The sequence below is a fragment of the Netta rufina genome (genome assembly GCF_964035555.1).
Source record: "Netta rufina genome assembly, chromosome: 1".
Lineage (NCBI taxonomy): Eukaryota > Metazoa > Chordata > Aves > Anseriformes > Anatidae > Netta > Netta rufina.
The window spans coordinates 86,472,734-86,498,776 of record NC_140123.1 but is presented as its reverse complement, the minus strand read 5'-3'; the positions used below and the strand labels follow the sequence as shown (position 1 = coordinate 86,498,776).

The 26,043-nt window shown below is 34.2% G+C and overlaps 1 protein-coding gene across 10 annotated transcripts in view; it reads left to right on the top strand.

Annotated features, from left to right (window-relative positions):
- DMD (dystrophin) overlaps positions 1-26,043 on the top strand; it is a 1,234,381-nt gene that overhangs the window by 1,056,731 nt on the left and 151,607 nt on the right. For all 10 annotated transcript variants that reach the window (XM_084305928.1, XM_084305932.1, XM_084305933.1 and 7 more), the window contains one exon: positions 14,978-15,124. In XM_084305928.1, the coding sequence (XP_084162054.1) occupies positions 14,978-15,124 (147 nt within the window). The remainder of the gene's footprint in view (positions 1-14,977; positions 15,125-26,043) is intronic.

Here is a 26,043-nt window from a genome sequence, read left to right as displayed (position 1 = left end):
TGCTAGCTTTCCTCCCACTCCCAAATTGTCCCTGTGATAATTAGTGATCCTCTCTACAAGCAAATTTTGTAATTGTGAAATATTTGTAGATTTGAGATTTTTTCTAGGTATGATACTGTAAAAGGCGGAGAGACCTAATGGCACTTTAGAGGACTTTATGGTTTTATCTTTAAATGCAGTCAATAAAAACAAATTTTATAAAAATACCAAAAACTCTTCAGCTACTGTTTTTAATACTAATATAAAATAAAATATCAATGACTATAACAGGATGCAATAAACTTTATTTTAAAATAAACTGAAATCTCATTTAAATCTTGTTTAAATTCATTGGAAATCTTTGTCATCCTACAGATGTGCATATTTTTATTGAGGAATATTTTTATTAATTTATTGAATTTGCTATGATGAAAATGGTAGTTGGAATTTGTTGCATTTTTAATAGATTAACTTCCATGAGGTTGTAAAATACCAATGACTCTTCAGTTAAATACATCACCTAATTGATTGCACAGCCTAGTATGTTGCTTTTATCTTTCTAAACATAGTTTTATACAATAGAGAATTTAGTAGGTTTGTTTGGTTGGCACTCTTGGAGGCAATTTTAATTTTCCAAGGTTTGTTTTACATATGAAATTGGGTTAAAAACTGTGGTATGCTTCATCACATTGTTGTACCAGTTTAGGTTAGTTCTGCTATGGTTCTTTGTAGTAGATGAAAGTTAATCAGTTCTGTTCTGCGGTCTTTTATTTTAACAGCTTATGAATTTATTTTCTCACATGAAAAGAAATGTAATCACAAGCAGTTATTTAATATGTAATAGTCATGTATTTGCAACTGATACAAATTTAATCTAAAAGCCTCATCTGTCTTATTTTGTTGCTTGGAAATCAGTCACAAAAAACAGCAGAGTTTGCTATGGTGATAACTAAGACAATAGCCCAGAACTAAGTTCATTTTAAATACATAAAGCAAACCATTATTCCCTCTGACGATTCCTTTTGAAATAAATAAGCTATACATTTCTGATCTCTTCTGATTTAGGTGTTACTACTTTAATTATAGTGAATGTTTTATAGAAATTAATATAATTTTTGACCATATCACACTACCTATTTTAATGTTTAATTTCCATAATTCACATAAGAATACTAATAAAGTGATGGGTAGGCAGAGAACTGTAATCTTAAGAGTAGCCGTGTAAACTTCAATCTGTCCTTGACTATACTTTTTACTGGGATACAATAGAATCATTAAGATACAGAAATGTTAATGCTGTTCTGCTAACAAGGAACAACCTACAAGTGAGTGTTCTTTAACTTTCTTGAGAATCACAAGTGTAAGACATGGTCTCTGGAACCCTGGAATTATGGGAACATTTTGGGAAGGAACAAGTACCTGAGCTCCGGCTGCAACAGGTTTTACTAGAGCAGTTTCATTCTTCACATATATAAATTTGCACCTTATGCAGTCTAGCTGGAGTTGAAGTCAGAGACTATTCTGGATAAAGATTCTTTGAAAACAAGTCGGCTAATTGTGAAAGATGAAAGTTAGACTGACATTCAGCTGAAAGGAGAATGAAATGAAGCAACCTGACAGAGAAGCTTAGTGGCAGCATTACAATGCATTCGAAATGAAGAATTTCATATTTTTTAAACACATTTTTGTTTGCATCATTTTGTATTTGTGAGAAGTGCTTGTATATTTTGCTTGATTAAAGGTGAGCTGTAATCTCCCCTACACATAATTTGAGTCTTATTAGTATTCATTAGATTTTTTATCTTCTTCAGATCAAACATCTACTCGAGTGCTTTTATGTCTATGTATGTGTACATGTGCATGTGTGTGTTTGTGTATGTAATAGTTGAAAATGGTCTTCCAGAGTTCTCTATATACTAATAATCAATACACTTACCTTGTCTAATTTATTGCATAATTAACTTCATTCTTTTTCTTAATGATAGTTCCATGTGTTGCATTCCATTGAAAAACATTCTTTTTAAATTATTTTTTCTTGCATTAGATTATAATAGGTATCTTAATATGTAGCTTTTTCTATTATAAATGTTAACATTCTTGTATGAGAAAGAAGTATAACAAGACCCAAAGAAGTAGTGTTTTGAATAAAATATGTACCTGAAGATTAATGTGCATAAGTGTATTAATTAATGCAGTTATTAGTAGAACAGATTGACTGTTTTCTCTTTGATTAAGGGCCATTGGGCTAAATAATAGTTAACTTTCCCTTAGGTGTAGAAAAAATCCTGAATTCTAAAGAAGAAAATAGGTGACCAGTAAAAAAATTGATTTTTTTTTTTCTACCTCCAACACACTTTGATAGAATGTGCTATTATTAGATCAACAGTTTTCGTTTAGAGCCAAATTTTTCTTTTTCTGAACTTAGCCTGCTGATTTCAGTGGGAGCTCAACGTGAACATCTGCAGGCAGAATTTGACTTTTTAAGTATTGGTAATCTCTGATCTCAGTTTCTGATAGCCTGCTGAGAGAAGTGACTAATGCATGTATAAAGACTTGTCTGTCTTTTTATGCCTCTGAAGTTCAGAATTGAGGTCAGACCAGAACTTTTTTAAGAGATTGCTGTTTATCAGAATAAGAATGGGACTTGAGCTTTTAGAAGCAGAATTAAACACTGATGTTTAAAAACCAAAGTGTTATACCTACTCTATGCTGGTACTTTAGCATTTAACAGAGCTTTTTGTTTTACCCAGTCTGCCATGTAAATCCAGCACATACAGACATTTAACTGATGACCAAGTATTAACACTCCTGGACTTGACATTACATAGAGATGTTCTTGAATTCTGGTGATTCTGTTCAATTTTTTTTTCTTTTTTTTCCTTTTTTTTTTTTTTTAACTTGGAAATGTAAATATTTACCACCACCACACCACCACCCTGAAATACAATACTAGTAACATTTTTTTCTTTTAGTGTAGTACCATTTTATTTAAGCTTTTCTAAGTGAGTGTGGCTTGGGTATGTGGGTAGATAAAAGGAGGAAAGGTATCTCCAAGGAACAAGTATACCAGAAATACTGTGTCACACTGATCTTCTATGTATTATCTGCCCTTAAAACATTTCCAAGTACAGAAAAGGACATATCAGAAGTGTATGTATAACCTGAGACTTGTGTGTTCACTGAGATTCATGAGGAAGGAAAAGGAGGAAGGAATGCTAGAAGTGAGTTTTAATGCTGTCTGCTTTCTGTGAGGACGCTTTTTCTTTTTTGTTCCTCCATTAAGAGGTCTGACAGTATTGTTTTTAATAAAATCTTTGCTTAAAAGCATTGGTTCTCCTATTCCTGTCACAATTATGGACTCAGGGAATGTATTCTGCTGTTATATCTATCAAGTATGCAGATTCTGTAATGATATTTTTATTATGACATTGGCAAATCAATGCACGAAATAAAATCAATTTATCAAGCTCGTATACTGGTACACAGTAGTGATTTTGGGACTGCTTCAAGTAGGGAATACAAAGACCGTTATATTCCCTGGGATGCTTATCAGTGACACATTGTACTATAGTTTTCTCATTTTAATGCCTATTATTTAAAGCCTAATAGAATTTTATTTTATCTTTTTGTGCAAGCTTAACCCATAATAAAACCTGGTAATTGCTAGTTAGTGCTTCTTGTATTCCAGGTAGTATGAGTTAATCTTCTCAGCTTCTTTCTGAGACTGCAATAGAAGTAGTATTATCCCCAATTTACAAATAGGGCAATTGAATCAATTAAACTAATTTGTCCAGACAGCAATGCCACTCAAATTATTTTTATTCTCTTAGGCTTTTACCGGAAAATTGTTTTATTTTGGTACAGTTAAATTATCTGGAAGATCAAGAATGACAATTTTCATCATTTTCAGCTAGAGCCATAGCTACTCATTTCCAAGAGCTGCAGCCTGCTCTCCCTCCAGATGTGGCAGGGCAGCCTCCCACCCAAAAGGGTTTCAACCTGAATGCCTGGGAGGGTGCTACTTTAAAACCCTAAACATATTACATTTTTTAAGTTTCATTTAACTGTCTCATTATTAGTATTTTATTTAAGCATTCTTTCTCCTACATTAGCATAAAAAGTAAATTGTTCTAGGTTACGTTCTCCTAAAGTCTAACTTTAAAAATGTATTCCATTTTCTGGTGTTTTTGAGGATGTTCTCATTAGAAAGAAGAAGCCAAGGAATTTCCACCTTGTCTTGGAGATTGAAGTTTCACCCCACCCATCATATAGTAGTGGTGAAGAAGAGAGTTATAATATTAATTTAAAAAATGGAAAATACCAGATTAGGAAAGGACTCAACAGTCTTTCTGATCTGCACTCTTTGGAGGTTACAGGTTGGATGAAATATAACAACTCCTTCTGGTATTAAGCTCTGCAAAGGAAAAAAAAAAAAAAGTCTCCCTTTCTAAAAGTAGTAAAAATTCTTAATCTGTGTATGGTTTTTTTTATTAAAAAGGAGAGGAAGAGTTTTTGAAGCTTCTGGTCTGAATTCTTTTAATGTTAGTTGCATGTCAGAATAGAGTCTGTCTTAGTAGCATTTAAGCTAGCTGTTGAATGGCATGTTCCATGCCAGCAATCTATATTTTTCATCTTAGGTTTAGAAATACAAATTCTGCCTGCTGATGTCTGGAAGCTTGCTGTGGTTTGTAATATCATGATGTAACCTGTTTTAAACTGCTTCCTTCTTTTTTGTCTGTGAAATACTACATTTACCTTTAAAATAACACGCTGCCTTACAACACAATAGGGATTTACTTTATAGTAGATTTTTTAGTTTATTTTTTTGTTAGGGCAAGGAGAATTTGTGTGAGTCTCTATTGCCTGAAAGAGCTTTTGATAACATACATTACTCAACCTTCTATGTTTGTGTATGTTTAATACACATTGTTTACTAGTTAACTAGTAAAGACCAATGGTTTAGAAGTAGATTTGAGTGAAGCTCAAGGACCTTTAACATATTTATCTTTTCAAGTGCTTTTAGCTTTAATAGTGCTGAATGAAACCATACTATTTAAAAAATTTCCCTTGTAAAAATCCCTTGTAAAAATGTATATTTTCAATGTCTTCCAAGCAGTGTGTGTCAGACTTTGAGATTACAATTTGAAAAGCTTTAAGTTGGTTCCTAGGCACTCCATCTCGTAATTGCCATATTAGCCTCTTGGTCACAAAATAACTGAGTGACTTTGATTATGTGAAAAAATGGTGCAGAACTGTTTATGGACAATTTAGCAAGGATAGCCTTTGCCATGTCATGGCTATAGTTCTAACAGTGGATTACAAGCAAAATGTGGCAATGTACTTTTCCCCCTCCATGCAGGAGAACAAAATTTCAGAATACATTACAACGCAATAGCATGGATTGTCTTTATTCAGGGATCATAAAACTGCAAAAGTTCATAGCAGCCCTGATCATAACAAAGTGATATGTTTTTCAGGATATTTCCACCTATTAATGTGCTTCTATTTGTTGACATCCTAATGTCTGTCTGTCTTTCTTTCTGTCTTTCTTTCTAGTTATTAAATTGCTCCAAATAGAGTGGAATAGACTAGAATAGTTCAGTTGAAAGGGACCTTCAAAGATCATCAAGCCCAACTGCCTGACCACTTCAGGGCTAATCAGAAGTTAAACTACATTATTGAGGGCATTATCCAAATACCTCTTGAGCATTGACAGGCACAGGGTATCAACCACTTCACTAGGAAGCCTGTTCCAGTGTTTGACCACCCTCATGGTAAAGAAATTTTTCCTGATATCAGTCTGAACCTCCTCTGGCTTCTCCCCTTTGATAAATCAGAAAAATAATTAGTGGTATTTGTTCCTTATTTATTTATTATATTCCACTTCTAATATCCTTACTTTTTAGCAAATACACATTTCATTTTCAAAGTTGTAGGAATGAAATACCTTCTGGAAAATTTAATGTTTTATCAGATTCAGAGATACAGAATTCAGAATGGGATTGGAATAAAAGGCATTTTATTTCTTTCTTCCCTTTGAACTATTTGAACTTTGAAATGTCAGTGCTGGGAACCTGCTGAGGCTGAGGTATAAGAAGACCTCATCTCACTGTGCAAGTGGATGCTGCTCTGATGCAGCTGCTGGTGGTATAAAAACCCAATACACCACAAGTTCATTTGACACATGAGGGCTTTTCTCCATAAGCCATCTCATATGTTCATCACATTGCCAGATATCCTTTTCTGTCTTTTGCACTGCTTATGAGAATTGAGGTTTAGCACAGATCTGTCTTAATGGGAGACTCTTCCATGTGAGAGAACTCAAAGAAAATGACAGGCTGGTATGAGGCCACTGCTCTGTGTGTGTCTCACAGATCTGGGAAAACATTGTCCTTTTCTTGAGAAGTGCTTCATATTAATAAGTGTCAGAACATATAATTGGAATATATAAGAGGACGAATTTCTCTTGCTCATAATTCTGGATGTACATAAGTCCATGCATTTTGATGGGATGAACCCACAAATGCTGGGTGAGCTGGCAGATGTCACTGCAACTCTCAATTACCTTAAAAAGGTCAAGTGACTGGAGAGATTCCTGAAGACTGAAGGATAGCAAATGTCAGTCCCATCTTCAAGAAGGGCAGGAAAGAAGACAGGTCATTCAGTCCCACCTCAAGCTCTGTGAAAGAGGTTCCTATCTTCTGAAGTCTTGTATATACCATCTTAGGGAGAAATTAGCTTTGAGATCAATTTCCCATGTATTACTCAGAGCAAACCTGTATAGTGTTCAAATCAAGCCTGTAATTGCTGTAATTGCCAGGCCATAAAATCTGAGAAGAAAAGGTGGAGATTGAAACCAAATTGCCTTTAACATCTTAGGCAGGCATCTATTCCTGTCTCATCCATAACCAAAAAGAAAAGACAGAGACTCATTTCCAGAAGCTAGAGATGAACATTTGAAGTATTACGTGCTTTGGTAAAATGAACTTTGTCTCCTTTGATTTTGCTTTATGGGCATTGTTATATATCTGATGGGCATTGTTATATATCTGATGAAATTCACGATCCCTCCGTACATGTGTATGTGAAATGTTAAGAACATTTGATCTTTAGTAATGTGTATAGGATAAGGAGAAGATAGTGGGAAAGCAATGTTTATAGTTGTAGCATAATTGTTTACATATGGTCTTACAGAGATTTTCCTAAGCTTGTAAACATAATTTAAAGTGTTGTTAAGGCCATAAAAAAAAAAAAAAAAAAAAAAAAGTAACACACACACAAAAAACTGCTCCCAAGCTATTTTTCATTGTAAAAAATATTTCAAATAACTAGGAGATGTTAAGAGTAGTGACTGGATTTGAAAATCATTGTTGAAAATCTCAATTACTTGTTATTAACTTCATGATTGAACAATTGTGTAATGATTGAAAATTATTAGATGGTATTTATTAGATGGTAATTATTAGATAGTTTCTGTTTATTTAATATAATTTTTAATACAAACACAGCTAAACTCAGTCTCAGTACTACTGACTTGTACATGAGAATATGACTTACTATGTACATGCTTTTGTGTTCCTTTTATCGATATGAATGCTAAGCAACAGTAATTTCTTGCTCACGGTACAGCTGCATTGTTGCTGTCTGCTCTGACAAGGCATTGAGGTTCTCTGTGCTGGACTACATTTAAACATATATGGTAGATAGAGGGATCAGTAAGAATCAGCTTGGTAAAAGAAAAAGCAATTTTATTGAAGCACTGACAATTCACGTTAGCAAACAATAAATAAAAGCCAGCCTGTATTTTACTTGACATTTTTTTCTCATTGCATAAAGAACAAGTCTTGTTCTGAGAATACACTTCCTCTTCAGGGTATCCTTTCCAAGTGACATAGGGGAATTTAGTCACACTATTCCATTAACTTCAGTGGGACAGAAGTTACAGGCCCTTGATTTAATTTTGGTTGGATTCATGAATTCTATGTTCGGCTCGTTATCAGCTGTTGCACATGTGGCTGAGGGAGAAGAGGGGTCAAGAAACAGAAATTGTGCATTGTATAGTCAATATTCCTTCCTGAATTTTCACTTATGAATTTTGTGATGGAAACTCCCTGAGGCTAGCAAAGTATATAATATCTCTATTGTTATTGAAATAAGCTAATTCACTGTTTATTTACTCTTCCACTTAAATGAGTCATGAATTTCCTTACAGTTTTCAAGAAACTGATTTATGAATCCTAAACAAAACATGTCCTTTTCATGGCATTGACAAAAGGCATCTCCATTTGGTGAGGTCTTTATGTATAAAAACTTAGACTTTTGTATCTTTAGCTCCCTTCTGATCATTGGGCAGCCTTCCAAAGGGGAAGTCAGTGCTCTTCTATATGATAGAGACCAATAAACAAAAGAAAGGAAAAACAAAAACAAAACAAGATGGCATGTGAAATAGGACATGCGTAGAAGGACAATAACAACAACAGCAACAACAAAGTAATCATGTTTAAACAACTTTGCTCTTTGCTCAGAGAGTTGGTATTCCAAAAAGAGTTGAGGGCTGTGTGGTGGCTTTTACAGTTTTTTAAATTTATTTGTTTATTCAACAGGATACCCAAAGCACTAGCAACTTTAATGGAAAAGGACCTGAAAATGATTGTGGGGGTGGAGGGTGAGTGAGTAGGAGAGAGTGGTTAATCTGCATATTCTGAAATAAGTAGGAAACCAATCTACTGGCACTTGAGTTCTAAAAGGGTCTTCAAGGGATAGATGAGCATGGAAAGCATATAATTCAGTGTGATCATCTCGGGTTAAAAATACCACAGCTGAAAAGATAAGACGGGGGAATGAAAATACTTGGTTTCAAACATAACTGTAATATGCACATATCAGAAAACTGATGGAAATAAGTAAGTAGTAACATCTGTTGTAACATCCAAGTTACAAATTGCACAGTAAAGAAAGAGTTAAGTTTCTGACAGTGATGGCCTAATGCTATATTTTATGAAGGTTAGGAATCAAATCACAAAGGTGAATTAATTTTATCAAACTAGCCTAAAATCCTTTGGAATTTGAAATTCCATCGCCAAATAGAAAATATGGAGTGTTAGGGAACACTAAGAAGATAATTGGTAAGGGAGACATTTAAAGAAGGGAAATTACAGTAAGTGCCTTGTTAGAGCATGCTTTTAAGATTACATTTTTAGATATATATAAAAAAAAAAAAAATCAATGCTTCATGGAGTAACCTCTTAGGGTGGCCACAAATGGGAGAAGAAATATTTGGCATGGTACTAAGCAATACAGGTTCAAAACATTGCTATCATAATACGGATCATTATGGACTAAAGGTCAACATTTTTGCAGGGATAAAACAAAATAAAAACAAATCAAAAACAAAAATAATAAAACTATCCACCACAGCGACATTCAGTTCGCAGGAGAACTATACACAGATGAGGAACTCTGCTTAAAAGAATCCAAGAAGAGTACAATTTGAAGACACCATGGAGACACTATGATGGAAGCCGAAAATAAATCCATCTCCTTTAAATAGAAGGATTTTCAGAAGACCTTGAAAGCTGGGGTGACTAAAGAAAAGTGTAAAAAAATATGTTTTTAAAAAGTATCCATAGAACAAAATAATAAGATTAAGACTACCATGTTACAGAACTAGGTAATTATTCAGTCAAGAGTTCTAATGAAATTAAAGAATAAAACAGCTATTACTAGTAACACTGTTTTATTGCTTAAAATTAGTATATTATGAGGACTGGAAGGTGGCAAATATAGCATCTATAGTACATCCATCTATAGTGCATATAATCAGGACTGTGGACCTACAAACCAAGAAATTTGTGAAAAAAAGTATACTGTAGAAGAGACAATGTAGCTTTTGTAAAAGTAGGTAAGCCATACATCTCTTAGTGTGCCTTCAAGAAAACAGTGAGCATGTCGACAATGGGGTATTGGCGTTTGGGGATTCCAAAATGATTTCAAAAATATTGTACCTAAAAATACTGTGGGATACAAGAGAAAGGATAAGGATTAATAACCACTTATCTAGTTATTTATTTCCTGTAAAAGGCAGAAAATAGAAAGCAGAGGTTAACGTTCAGTTTTCCTAATGAGTGCCACTGCACTCAAGAAGGTCTATTCTGTCTAGTATGCACATAAATGAACTGAAAAGGAGAATGAATAACACAGTGACATATCATGTTGATGATACAAACCTATTTAAAGCCCTTCAGGAGGGGATGAATTGCAAACACCTATAGAAGGACCTCACAGTACTGGATGGAAATAAAGTGGTAGCAGATGAAAATCAGTGTTGATAAATGTTAAGCAATGCATTTAGAAAACTAATCCCAATTTTATATGCACAGTAATGAGCTCTCATTTAGCCCTTTTAAATATTCCTTTAACAGTCATGAGAGAGATCTTGGAATTGTAAGCCCTGGTTTTCTGAAACCACTTGGCACTTCCAGCACTTTAATACTCACCACTATTCAGAATGCCAAATCAAACGTTAGGAATACTTGGTAAAGCAAAAAATATCATTATACCATGGTATAAGACCTTGTATCTTGTATATTGTAGGCAGTGTTCTAGTCCACCAATTTCAAAAATATATCAGATCAAAAGTATGGAAAGCTCCTGCACAAGGACAGTAAAAATGAAGTAGGAGCATGATTTATTTTGTGTAATTTCACATCTGCCAGGTAGGTGTCTGTGTATGATCTAGTTGTCTAGGTTCCCACTCTAGTGAATGCAAATCTTCTCAGTTTAATCTCTGTAATTCAGAATGTGATTCATGCCGTCCTATAGTAAAAAAAAAAATATATGTTATGTTCAGCTTCTGTTTTGATCAGTGATTGAATATACAGGCACTATATGGTGACTAGCTCAGATCTAAATATCTTCTTTATATACACATTTAATTGGATATGTCAATTTTTGAATATAAACCTGGAAGGAGTAAATATGTTAAAGGTTTTATAAAGTCTGGAATAGCACAAAGAAAGTCTGCTAAGAAAGATTGATTATTGTCTCTCATGAGCAGCTAAGAATGGGAGAAGATTTCAAGTGATACATTAAAAAAAAAAAAAAAAAAAAAAAGAACATAAGAGGTGGTTCTTTAACCTAAACATTCTAAACATTGAGTTTATAGATTATTTTGGATGGTAAAAGCCTATGTTAGTTCAAAAATCAAGTAGATAATTTCATGTAAGAATAATTCTTCAAGATCTAATTGAAAAAGAGAGACAAATTCTGGCTCCAGAATCTCTGAGCCCCAAAATTGCTGAGCTGGAAGAGTACAGCAAGGAGCAGGGATACTCAAGGTTTCCCAGACTTTCCTTCTTCCCCAAGCAAAAGTTGCTCTCAGAGACAGGAGGGGCAAGATGAGCTTTTCATCTAGCTGCTGCTTTTTTCGTTATGGCTGCTGTTATGCTCTAGACTCCTACTATTTGGCTGGCTGTGGTATGTCTTCCAGAGTCCTTGCTAATTTTCCAAAGCTTTTTAAAATATTTTCTAACAGGACTGTACGGATCATTTAAAATCCAATCTACCACCTACAGTAGCACATAGCATTGAAATTCTTTCTTGCATAGGGACAGTCATAATGAAGATAATTTGGGGCTGTTTCTCCTATCGCTGTTCACACTGAGAAGTCATTTACATCCTGAGCCATTTAATTGGTTCAAATAGGCTTCTTGTTGTGGTAGTGGAATACTACTCACCATGTACATTTGTTTTTAAATTACCAACACTATAGTTAACTTTTTTTTTTTTTTTTTTGCTATGAACATATGATAGGTTTGGTATTTTTTATGTAGAAAGAAAAAGTAATGGAAAAATGAAAGAGTCTGAATACAAACTGATTATTAAAAATATAAACATTACTGTAAAAGATTTTAATCATACTGATGAAAATCACAGGTAAGTAGAATTTCCAAATTTCTGCTTCTATAGATGAAAATTATTGTATAACATAAATGATTACTATTTCTTAAAATTGTTTGAATACTTGGTGTGGGAAAAAAATTAATTCATACAAAATTTCACTGAAACGAAAACAAAAACCTAGCTCTAGAAACATGTATGGTTCTAGTGGACTGATGGACTGGTGGACTGTTTGTGATAAACTGTTGCTCACCATAATATTGTAGTGGCTGATGTTTTTAATCATACAATATCACATGACAAGTCTTCCTAAGGATATTTTTTTTATTTTCTGTCTTCAGTTTTTAATTGTAAAATTATTGGCATTAATTAGATAGTCATGCATTAATTAGAATTCTTTCGGTTTTGGTGTTTCTTACAAATTTTGGTCATTATAACTAACACAAATGCTAGTAAAAACTCAGGCTTAGTAATAATAGAAAACAGACTATCAAATTTAGAGACATTGAAAATGCTATTATATTTTGTACGTTGGAAAATTAGCATAACTGCAAAAGTCAATATTCCTAAAGAAACAAAAAAACGATTAATAAGGAAATAATGTCCAAAATACGGGGAGATATGTTTTCATATTTACTTTCATGTATTTCTTTGATTTATTTATTTATTTATTTTATCTCATGACTTGCTTCTGTTCATAAGCTTTCTCTCTCTGTAAAATAAAGTATGCTCACTAAAACATGTTGACAAATCATGACAGATCTTCTATTTCACCTTAATTTAGGTATAATGATTGTATGATTTACAGAATCATTTGTGTCAATCCTAAGTGAGACCAGTATTTTCAAGTCAACATTACAGATTGAAATAATTGGTCTGAAATCAGCAAGATACTTCAGTGCATGCTTAAAAACAATCAGTGTTTAAGCTTAAACGTACGTGCTTTGCCTGGGCAATGAATTTTTCAATCCAAGCTTGATCCTATGGACATAGAAATTAATAGCAAATTAAGTTGGCTTAATGCAGGAACTGTTTTAGTGCAGAAACTGATCTTTGCAATAGATGCTCTCCATTTTTTCTAACAGTATTTTAAATTCATATACAATGTGGGCATTGGTATCACTAGCTAAAAGATGTTCACTCATCTTGGAAAGCAGGTAACACTGGCAGAACCCATGTGACCATCCCAATCATAAATGACAGACTTGTGGCCAGAGACCCTAGGCCACTAAATCTGACAAGTCATAGAAAAAAAAAAAAAAAAAAAAAAGTGAAATAATTATTTGCAAGCTAAATTCTCACACTGTGATATACATATCTCCAGCCTTGGAACAAATGCCTATATTTAAAGCATGTTTTTGTTCTTCTGAACTCAATTATTGGCTTAAATGATCAGATTAAGCAAATATATAACTCTGTGGGATAAAATCAAACATGCTAGATTTTTTCCTTTTCTTTTTACCTCTGGTCTTGCTCTCCTCACGACACTATAAATCTGTGTTCTTCCCAGTAACATCATCTGTGTTCCAGTGGTATGAAACAGGTGTGATGGAGAAGTGAATTGTATGGCATGAACGTGATACATGCCTCTTCTGTCATATCATGGCATTTGTGTCATTCTCTGCATTTAGCTTTACAAAATGCCCATCACTTCTGTTTGTGCATTTTATGAATTTATATTTAGTTATTCACTATACATGAATGCCTCACTATACATGAATGCCATTGAAGTCTATCTAACTCCTTATGTTGTAGGGCAATTTAGCATAATTAGAGGACACAAATCTGTTTTTGAGAGAAATTTGAGGAACGATTTTTCAATGCTGTTTGCCTTTAGTACAGTTCATGTACACTGTACCGTTCATGTACACAGACATCCTAATGTCTGTGAGTGTCTTAATACAATTTACATTTAAGGTTTACAGAGATACTTTGTGAGGATTTTTGATGTTTGCATCACATGTTGGTGAAATGATTATTAGGAAATCATTTCAGGTTTTCTGATTACCCAAAATGAGATGCAGACCATATGTGTTCTGTATTAAAAATGCTGAGAGAAAGGAGCTGGAAAGCAAGACTAATACAGCAAATAAATTATCCTGCCTTTGTGAGCAGACATCGTAGGGCAAGAAAAAGTGGTCCTGAAAATGACAGAATTTTCCCCTTAGAAATGGCTCGTTGGTACATTTTGACACTATTTGTCATGTAAAAGATTCATAAATGTCTCCTTAGAAAAGATAGATATGGAACAGTGGGAAATCTGCATAGAGCAACGTCTCTTCAGTGGAGTCATGGTGCCCTGAATTTATCTGAATTTATTCTAATACATCATGGTAGCATCATCAGCAGGTTGTTGATTTTAAAATCAAGAGACAGCAACTAGCAGCTTTTGGTTATCACATACATTTCTGAAATTATTAATCGGACTGTTCTTATGCATAGTTCTAATGGTCGTCTCACAAGATACATTATTTTTCTGAAATATGAGTCATGAAAGCTAGTTTGGTATTCATAGAAAGAAGGTTCTGCTTTGTTGTTATTTTTCCCTCCCTCCCTTCCTTCCTCTCCTCTACTTCCTCTTCTTTCTCTCCTCTCTTCAAACTTTTTATATGTAATACACAAGATACCCCAGGTAAGACCATGAACACAATTGAAGCATTGCTTTTTTTTTTTTTTTTTCTCTTTCTTTCTTTAATTCAATGTATTTGGGTACCACAGTCTTCCCACACTTTCATGCATTAAAGAGCATTTGTCCCTCCTGTCTACCCTGAGGAACACATCATGCACATGTAAACAATGAGACAGAGAGAAGCTTGCACTACAGTGAACAGTCCAGTGGGTGTTCTGCTTAGGGATTTGGTTTAACCAGCCAAAAATTGCAGTGAAGGCTCCAAATTTCTATCACCTTCTTAAATGCTAGGCCTTACCCTTGAGTCCTACAGCCCATGCTGTTATATGAGAAGACTTACCTGTTTCATGACTAGTGCACCCCTTCCTTTCAGCAGCATGGAACACCTTTATTTTGCTGATCAGCTGGTAGCAGAGACAATAGTTTTTGAAGTTATTTCTTATCTTTATTTACAATGTTTAATTTGCACAGGTTTATCGAGCTGAAATTGTGCCGCTTAAAGAGAAGGTGCATCAAGTCAATGAGCTGGCTCACCGGTTCACTCCCCCTGATATTCAGCTCTCCCCATACAATCTCAGCTGTGTGGAAGATCTGAACACAAGGTGGAAGGTGCTACAGGTAGGTTTCCCATAGCTGTTTTCTTTGTGCTGCTCTGATGCCTTTTTTTTTTTCTTCTGTGTGGTTGTTTTCTCTATGGGGAACTAAAGGGTTACTAAAGGAATGAAAGAGGAAACAGGTTGGTACTGGAAAAGCACATTCAATAATTCTGTTCCTTTGAGAAAACGGGAGGTAAAGTTAACACTGTATTTTCATATACTTCTTTTATCAAGAAGTAGAAATCAGTTAACCCAGTTTTTCATGCAGTTAAAGTTCTTATACAGTTAAAATTCGTAAAAGTTTATTTACTTTTTAATATTAATACTTAGAAATTCTTGCTGCCAAATATATCATGTGATCATTTCTTTTAACTGACTTATCCATGTGTTACTGACATTTTTGTAGTGTATGTGGAAGATTCACACAAGACAGTTTACTTTAGCTCCTTCATTCCTTTTACTATAGTTTAAATAATTTGCAGGAGCAGTGGTTTTAAATATTTTCTGCGTGGGCAGATTAATGATTCTGCAGTGGAGCCTTTAAAGTAACATCCTCGCAATCAAATGTAAAATTACAAGGCATTACATGCATTCAGTGATGAGCAAGATTTGGTACTGCTATTAAAGCTGTTCAGAAGGGGATTTTATAAGTTGATCTCTAAAGCAGAAAAAATATTAAGATTTATTATGAAATTAAGGTGAACAAACTATAAGTTAAATATTGAAAAGTTTCCAGCCTTTTTGGAAATTTTGTTTACTTATCACTTAAGTTTCACATTCATTTACTTTGTCGTGTGAAAGACTTAAAAATATATACTTCACTGTATCTTATCACTGCACTGTATCTTGGCTTGGAATTTTAGGAACAGGGTGTATGAGAGAGAGTGTGCATTTATGCATGCGCTGGTATATGCTGGTGTAGCTCCCACAGCAGGGAAGTAATGTTATAAGTAAATGTAAGTAAATGCAATTAAATAAAAAAAAAATGTAATTAAATAAAATAAAAGTAAAAGCCAGTACTTAAGGATCGCTTTTATTTTTTATTTACTTTTTTTTTTTTTCTTATAAAGTTATTTACTTTTATTTTTTCTGCATCACTGCTTCACATTTTGAAGTTGTGTCATTGTATTTTCCTTAATATATTGCAGAAGTGTGAAGGAAAATGAAATGTTTATTCAGGACATTCACAGTTAGTTGAGACAACTTTACCAGATTCTCAGATCCTTTGTCTATTTATGTATACATGGCATGGTAATGGTTTAAAAAGTGTTTTTCAGGTCTAAATCGCTTAATTAAGATTTGAATATGATGAAGGGCATTCTTTTATAACTTTTTCCAAAGAAAAATAAAAACCTCTTCCAGTTCTCTTACAGTTCAGTTGTCCAAATTTCTAGTTACTGTGTGTGAATCTTATACATGAAAGATATATTCATATACTTAAATGGGAAATCTTCCTTAAGATTCTGCAAATCTTGCATTACAAGGAAAGTTATTTATTTCCAAATTAAACAGTGAGTGTAAACTGAGGCAATGATAAAAATGAATAAAGTGGCAGCTAATGCAACTGTAACAAGATAGATGTTTCTTCCCCTACAGGAGATGAAGGGATTCCAATTTTTATATTCCAGTATTATTATCTTTCTATAACCTTGGCAGTTCCTCTTCTTATTCTGTAATTTTATTAATTTTTTTTTTCTACTTTTTCCTTTTTAGCTATGTTTTGACTTATGTCATCTGTAAGTAGTTGATGAGAGCAAGAGACAACTTTTCTAAAGATCTGGGACCAAAATTCTGGCTCATCTATAATTAGACTAATTAACGTGTTGCTAAAATCATAGTTCTTTTCAATCTTATTGTAGTAGTTTCAGGTTCCCCCTTCTGAGAAGACAGAGTTTTTGTTCCTTTTTGGAAGCTGAGTTTTCCCATCAGACTTTTCAGTAAAAAAATTTTGTATATTCCATGAGAAATGGGACTTCCGCCAAACCCACAGCTGTCATGGTTCATGAATGGTATCTCATTTATTTAATTGGCTATGCCACTTGGCTTCAGAAGTCATATAGCCATGTATTTTTCTTCATTTCTAGTGGCCTGAGTCTCAGTTTTGCCCAATGTTTGTCTGCAAAAATATGCATATAGATTCATTTTACAGTTGATTCATTCTTGAGAGATCCTATTTATTTATTTGTGCAGGTGAGTGGAGAAATGCCAGCAATCTGGTTAGGGAATCAATTCTTTTAATGATGTGTGTGTCAAAAATTGGAAAGCTTTCTTAATGAAATGGGAGGACATTGTCATTGTTCTTTGTGGCATGTGTAGGGCAGTCAGTGAAAGAATGTGTGTCAGTAAGTGTAAGCAGACATGGTTATCATCAATGGCCATGCTAACACACCCAAAAAAATATTAAACCATGTTAGAATTATAATGTTCTATGTGATGAATTTCAGTTTGATAAAACTGTAAAAGTTTTTGGTTTTGTTATAGAAAATAGAATCACAGAATCACAGAATCACAGAATTTCTAGGTTGGAAATACATTCATTTTAGAGTTGTGTTATTCTTTTTTATTTCATTTATTTTATAATTTTGTCCTCTTTCAAGAGCAAAAGATTTTTTTTTGTTGTTTTTAAGAACCGTGCAGAACGGTAATTTATCCTATTCTATATTTCCATTTCAATATGCATGTAGAAATTTCTTTTGATGTGTTTTTTCTTATATATGTTTATACTTGATTAAAAAAAAATAAAAAATCACTGTTTATAATTAAAAAGGAAAACACTGAAAATCTAGGAAATGCAAGAAAATGCATCTTATATGTGCAACCTAAATTTTGTAACTTAGTGTAGAGCCTTTAAGTATATTCTGATTTATCTGGTTATTGTATAAATGATAGGAAGAGAATGGGCATAGTATTTGTTATCCATTAGTCTTGTTTCTTAACAAAATGAGACTTATGCAGTTTACTTCCACCTGTCAGCATTTATAGATTATGTTTGGCAGCACACGTCTATATAAGTCACACAACACTATATTTAGAATAGTGGGGAAAACTGAGGTTACAATACTATAGAAAATACATTCACTGAAAACCAGCATCCACTAGCTTTGTTGCTTTTTGGCCAAATAGTTTTAGCTAAATGAAGTATGCTGCTCTTTAACTTATTTATTAGTCACTCTTGAAATTGTACTGAAGATGGGAATATTCATATTCTTGATCCATAATACCCAAACATCTCAAAAATATATATTTTTTTTTTCTGTAGAAGTCCCTTTGACAAGGAAAGTACACTAGGGGAATTAAAGTTGTATGTTTCAGTTCTGCAAAGACTATGGGAGTTAAGAGTTTTTGACTTAGATGCAGAAATTGCACAGATTGCTTCATATTTTGTCAACATCAAGAGAATATGGCCTGATTTTTTTTGACACCTTTTTAGGTGTGTGACCTGATTCCAATCAGCTATGTTTAGACTTCTCAATATGAAAATTAGTTGTTGTTTAAGGTAAGAGTGTGTGAGCTTCATCAGGGTGAAAACTGGGAAGTGTACAAAGCTACCAGCAGTCAGAACAGTGGAAACAAACAAGGACAAAAACAAAATGAAACTTGCAATTATAAGTTGATCTTCAATCCTGACTTCCATATCACAGCTCCTTTTCCTTGCCAAAACATTAACAGCTGTCAGAGCTCATAATTTGTGGGATAGATTTTCAAATAAAATAAAGTTGGACAGGACTGCATAGGGTCAGGTAGGGTAGGATTTGTTGTCAGCTATCTCTTGACACCAGGGGGATGATGAGTAGTAGCAGTCTCTAGTTGGGCTCTGTAGCCTGGAGGGGATGTGCTTTGCTGACACAGATCATCTGTCCATTCAGCCCTGCTTTGGTTTGAAGCAGATATAGGAAGGAACATGGTTATTGCAGACAGAGCATTCATAGGTTAAGAGCTGCCCTGTAAATGCCCTCTCTAAATGTGATTGGAAGCAGTACAAAACCTCTTAGATTCTACGTCCTGGTGCCAAAGTACTGTTAAAGGTTTTTAGAGATAGAGAATGTAAACCTGGCAAAAAGTATTCCTCTTTCTCCCCATTTTTGCTGATCCTTTTCTGTGAAATGCTTGGATTTTTTTTAGATAAAACTTCATTTGAAGTGATTAAAAGCCTAAGGTAGAGAAATAATAAGCAAATTTCAAGTTCAAAAGGTTCATGTTAGCCTTATGTTTTTTTCCTCCGTTGATTCATTTTGTCTTGACGTATCAATTATGTATTATATTACCGCAGGTATTTTTATGTCAGGCTGCCTACTTGCAGGTTACAGAGAGCCTTTACAGACTTTAGGCTATACAGTGTGTGCAATATTTTCTAAATCTTCTTGCTTTGGTAAGACTTGAAGTTAAGATATTTCTGCCAGTTTAGAAAGTGCTATTAACAATGTTGGTTAAAATACTAAAAAATGTCACTAGCATTAAGTTATGAAATGTCTTTAAAACCAGCCTTTGTATGCATGTCATTTTCAGAATATTTTCACAGGAGCCCTCTAAAATTGCCACTGGAGTTTTCACCACACCTTGAGTAAAGCTGAGTGTCTTGACCTTGCATGGAAAATTCTGAGTAGTCTGGAAGTCTTGTATTAGTAAGTTAACAGTATAAGAGAAAGCATTTTAGACTTAAAATAGCTGAACTCCACATATGTGCTTTGTGTGCAAATGTTTTCTATAAAATACTTCTGAAATTGGATCCATCTGAGAAAACACAGGTAAAAGGAATTATTTTGAGATGATCATTGCTTCCAGTGGCTCATCTAACCCATTTGATCCTTGTTCTTGCTGTTACTTTATAAACCACTGATGTTGTAATGACTCTTAGAAATGCACCCCTTAGTTGAAGAACATAGTATAAATTGTGGGTTTTGACTTGAAGTTTACAAATTCATTTTTATTCATAGTACTTTGTACCTGGAGAATCATAGCAACCGACAAATTATATGTTGTGGAAATTAATTCTTTGGTGTACAGCATTTTGTTTGGGAATTCTCAAATGCATATCTTCAAGACACAACCTTTTTCTTCTATTTTCTTACATGTTTGAAGTTGGTTCTCTGCCATAGCTCAGTTTGTTTAAAAAAAAAAAAAAAAAAAAAGCATGAAGAATTAGTATTAATCAAGCTAGGACATTAAACCTAAGTCTACATTTGCAGATAGTTTATTAGATGTAGTTTGATGTTGTCACTTCCTCCCATCCAATTCCTTATATTGGTCTCAAGTGTGTTGTGTCCTTTCCCCTCCACTACACTCATTTATGACTTTTTTTTCATCTGTACAAACAGTGAGTTCTGTCCTACTTATCTGACATATAGCTGATATTACAGCACTGCTTCAGCAGTGCAGTGATTTTTTGGGTACTCAGAATAGAAGAATGTGTCTTCCATAAAATAGCTTTGTGTTTCTTGTATATCCCAGCATTCCAGTTGCTTATCTCAAAACATCACATTTCAAATCCTGAATTGACTTTGTCTGTACTTTTGCCAGCCAAAGAGCTAAGATAACTGAATTTGGTTTGCACATCAGTTGTCATAGCTGTCTGCAATATACTCCGGAATTTGGCTGGCCAAGTTTACCTTTAAGAGAAAGGGTTTACATTTTTCTCATAAAGCCTTCATAACTTCATTCAGTTGTGAATGACATTTGGATTAGTGACATGCCAGACTGGTCTTTTGCAGAAACCATGCAGGTTTCTTCTTTGAAAAAGTTAAGACCTAATCCTTTTTCTTCATCAGTGAATAGGAGGTCAACTCCTAGCAAATAAAGTTTCTGAAAGACAGAGACAAATCTAGTTTTATTATGACCACTTTTCTCTTCAACACTGTGTTCAGTCATTCCCACAACTGATGGGATAAGCCCGTGATGTCTAATGGTGTCAGGACTTAGTGATAATTTTAGCGTTACCAATGACACTCAACACATTTTTTTGAAATTATCTTAACTACCTTGTGCATGAATGTACACATTTTAAATAAGTCTCCATTTATGGATCAGAAAAGTTTCTCTTCTGTGAACCTTATGAAGCTTAGGGGATATAAATGGGAATAAAGTAGTGTTGATTTGATGCAAGTCATAGTAGTCTTTCTATTTGACAGTAGTTCTGGTAGTTTGCGTAGTGTAAGGGTCTGTCCTCTTCCCTAAAGAAGGGAGCCAGAAAAACAAATTCTATTTCACATACATTTGTGTTTATAATTATTATACAGGCCAAAACCCTTGAATCAAAACTAATCGAGCTTTGCTGATGCAAACTGTACAAAACAGGACATGGAAAGGTTTTTGGACAGAAACTATGATAGTACATTATTCAGCATGTTTACTGAAAACATGGATATATTTAAGGAGAATATGGATGCTGTAAAATTTACTACTGTTAGTCTGTGAACTTGAACCAGAAAACAAATCACAGACTCAAGTATACCATTTGCATGCTATAATATGCATTTTGGTATTCAGTGGTAGCACTGCTATGGGAAGGACGAGGTGTGAGGCAGACTTCAGAACGGCGTGTGGGAGCTAGGCCATGATTGGCTATTGGCTTTGGCTGCTCTGCCATCCTTCACAACTGTGCATTCCTTTTGAGCTTGCATATCTCAGATATACTTGAACACCCCAGGAGCAACATTTGTGCCTTTTGATGCCAGAAGAAAACCCCCTTATTGTATTTCTTGTATTTATTGAAGAGCATCCTAAAAAAAGATGTAAAAGCTAATAGAAGAAAGATTAAAAAAAATAATAATAAATAAATACATAAAAGATTTGCTGTTTTCAGAAGGCTAACCAATTCTTAAGCCTTTAGATAGGAAATACCATTTGTTCCTGATCCTTCTATCTCTTTGGAGGAATAGTTCTACAAAGTTGAATTCACAGTTGTGAACAAAGTAGATTTCATGAGCTCCCAGGCTATATTATTTACATGATCAGTATATTCACACAGCAGTGTCACTGCTTAGAGATACTGTATTTTACTGTCTTTCGCATATTCAGACAAGCTCTAGCTTGCCAGAGATATTTTTCTTTTTGAATGAGCATATAACTAACAGATGTTTGTTTTTGGCCCCATGTCTACATTCTTTGAAAGCTGGAGAATTAAATTGCTGACATTCAGACAACACTAATTCACATATCCAGGGAGCCTAATTTGCCATCCCTGAGATCCTGATTCCTGGTGTTCGTGGGTTTAAAAACCATTTCAGCGACACAATATAAGAATAGGCTGGGGAGTTTCAATAGTATGCTCCTGCTAAACATAATCACATTTTATAAACATCTGCGTCATTACTGGTGTGATTCATCTGAGCTGTATACAGCTGTGTTTCCAGTTTCAATTAACAGTCCCTTAATTGCATATCCATCTCATGTTACTAATTTAGTTAATTTATTCATAATTAAGAGTATTCTATTTTCTACGAAGGTTTGTTGAGCTTAGAGCATTATAAAAAAAATAAATCATGCTCATTGCTGAGGGATTTTTATTCTTACAACAGTCACATCAGAACAAAAATGTCATTCGCATACTTAGAGACCTTTCTTCTTTTCTCAGTGTGAAATGAGAAATCTTTGGGAGTGTTTTGCTTTCTGTTGGAAAACAAATGATAGTATGAACGTGCTCTTGTCTCCTCATTTTTGCCCTTCTCTCTTCTGCCCAAAATCTAATATAATTACCTGTTGATTAAACAGATACAAAAAGTTTTTATATACAAGAAGAAGTGATAACAAAAAGGGTGTTACAAGAATAATGGGTAATATCAGGTATGTAGGAGACATGAATCATTCTCTCACACATTTTTGTCTTTAACATTTATATTTTAGAGTACAATACATTTTAAAGGACCTGTGTGATTAGGAATTGTGAAATATAAAGTAAATGTGAGACACATTCAGGTGGAAAAGAAGGAGTGTCTAAGCAATATTACTTACCAAAAGAAGTGTTTGCTCATTAGAAAATATATTTTGTATATCAGTACTAGAACACTGTATACAAAATCCGAGAATCATGCCTTCCTGCAGTTGTCTATAGCATAATGATGTTCTTCACTTACCGTTCTAGCTGGAATGGTTACAACTGTCCAGTACTTTGTACTTACAGATACTATCTTCTCTATTATCTTTACATGCCTTGCTGGGGTATACATGCTAGGATATGTCTGCAATATTAAGGAGCTGTAAGCATAAACAGTCCTCTTTAAATCAAAGGAATAAATGAAAGAAAGGAAAAAAAGGGAAGGAGGGAAGAAAAAGGAAAAAAGGAAAATGAAAAAAGAAAAACTCAGCTTTTTCTGACTTCGTTTGGCACAAATGGTATTTTGATACTTGTTACTAGTAACTTTTGTTACTAGTGGGAAGGTGAGTAGAACAAGTGAAATGCAGAGTCCCTTTCTGGAAATGATGAGAGGAATAAATACAAGGCAGTCATCCCTTTTTTTTTTTTTTTAAAAAAAAAAAAAGTGTGTATATATATATATGTATATGTATATATATTTATTTATTTATTAGCTGGTGCAACTATCGATTCATGAGTAGGTTATCACATTGCTATAACCTGAAGTAAACATAGGGACCTCCAAGTTGTGCTGAAAACATTGAAATAGTCTGATCAATACATCTCAAGCAGAGCTTCAGGTTTTTAATGACAGCTGCTGAATCCCTTCTAGCTCAAAATCAGAGTTGTCTGCAGCTTTTCCCTTTAATCTTCCAATTCCTCCAATCTCCTTGATGCTCTTTTTAGTTTCTCTCATTGCTCTTTCTCCTTGAAGCTTTCTTTCTCTTCATGCAAGCTTCTCCTTGTTTGTCATACTATTTACAATCATACCACTACTTTTTAAACAAAAGGCTAGGAAGAAAGTCATTAAACAAGCAAACAGAGTACAAAACCAGAAAAGTTATAATGTAATATGAAAGAGATGGAAAGAGGAAAAGTGAAATATAAGGTACAGATGAGGTAGGCTTTTTTAGTCATGGCAGTTTTATGAATCACAACTTTTTGGTTTCCCTGGGGGTTGCTTAAGATCAGAGTTAGTGACAGATACAGCCATACTTTAAGCAGAATTCTAAGGCTCTTTGGAGCAGTTTCATGATTTTTTTTCTTTTACTTGTCAAATATTAATGCTGGAAAGTAATCTAGTGAAGATAATAAAAGTTTGAACCATTTCAACCTTTTAGCAGCATACTCTGCGTATTTAGCAAATAGAATGACAGTTTTGGTGCTAGCCTTGCTGTATGAATTCCAGGCTGCTCCACCTCTTTTGATTAAAATGGTGATTAGGGTTAGAGGCGATTATCACAATTTGCTGGAGTCCTGTTGTGTTGCAAGCTCAGGATAGGAGAGGGTGATACAAGTGCCTGCAGAAAGATAAATTTCAGGGGTTAATCAATCCGCAAGCTTCTACATATTTTTACTACATTTGATATTTGTATACATTCTCCAGATTTTACAATGGAAGAAAAGAAAAGCATTCATTTTTTGTATACAAAATATATATATATATTCCCCATCCAAGGACAGAAGGGTTTTCAAAATGGAGTTCAAAGACTTTTTAAATGTTAGCATGTTAATATCACACTGGAGGGTTGTTGATTTTTCTTTTCTTTCTTTTTATGCTACATGAAATGATAGGGCAATTCCACTTTGTACTTCAGATAGCAGATTTAAACACTGTGGAAGTCTGTGTGCATGTAAACCTATGTGAATTCGTATTTTAAACAGAATTGCATACTATTTATTTATTTGTCTAGACAGATGCCTGAGCCGCATTAGCATTATATATTATATCCAGATCCTGAATTATACTCCTTTTTAAATTAAGCTGTTCAGATTTCTATCTGGTGTCTAAATCATTAAGACAACTTTGTTTTATTTCTGAACCCTTAGTTTTTTGACATTAGACATGGTATTCCCATCCATGCCTTTCCCAGAAGAGGACTTTGTGCATGAAGCACATGAAAAAAACTGTTTGATTATTGTATTCTCCATAGTTTTATTGACAGAGAAGAAAATAAATGTCTGTTGAGAAAATGTTGCTACATTTTGTGCATTTCATTTTTGTCTTTAACCTCAGAGGACAATTTTATTCTATATTCTCAGAACTCCTGAGGGACCTATAACAGAAGATATGTCAATGTATTAGTAATCTTGATATTGCCTGAGTGCTGTTCTACAGTGCTCATGGTTGCTCCAGCTTACAGAGTGAACTGTTGAAGTGACCAACTCCAAGTTTCAGTCCTGAATACCCCATTGACTTAGTCATCACTTGTTCTGCTGCAGTTCATGAAGGTTTTAATAGAGAAATGTGTCTTTTACAATAAATATTTGTCTTGAACTGTATGTCAATTAGTATTCCCGCCCCCCCCCCCCCCCCCCCCCCCCCAAGAAGTAACCAGAAACTGCCCTCTGATCCTAAATAATGCAATGATAGACCTCCCAGCTATCTGCACGTCTGTCTCTGGATCACCCAGTACCTCAACAGTCAAACATTTACTTGTTATGTTAAAAAAAAATGTGGTGATTTTGAGTCACTCTCTTAGGACTGTATTTAAACTCTATTTAGCTGACCACTAAAGCCTGGACCTGACAAAGACAGAAAGAAGTCTCTAAGAGAACAAGGAAAGGAAGGAGATGTTTCAGGCCACCAAAATGAAGATTAGAGGTATTCCAGTCATGGAAAATGAATTTACCTCCCTGATAGCATGCTCACAAGTACTGCTTGTCTTGCCTGTGCTGGTCCTGTTTACTTCAGTGGAAGGCACATGCAAGTCAGCAAGATTTTTCTCCTTGTTTCCTGATCGTGTCAATTCATTATCCCTCACTTGTGAAAAATCTTCGGAAGTACCTGGCCTCTAATACTGAATGAATAAGTCTGTGCAGATTTGAGAACCTGGATTTGTTTCTGAGGTTTTTGCACATGCTGACTGCCC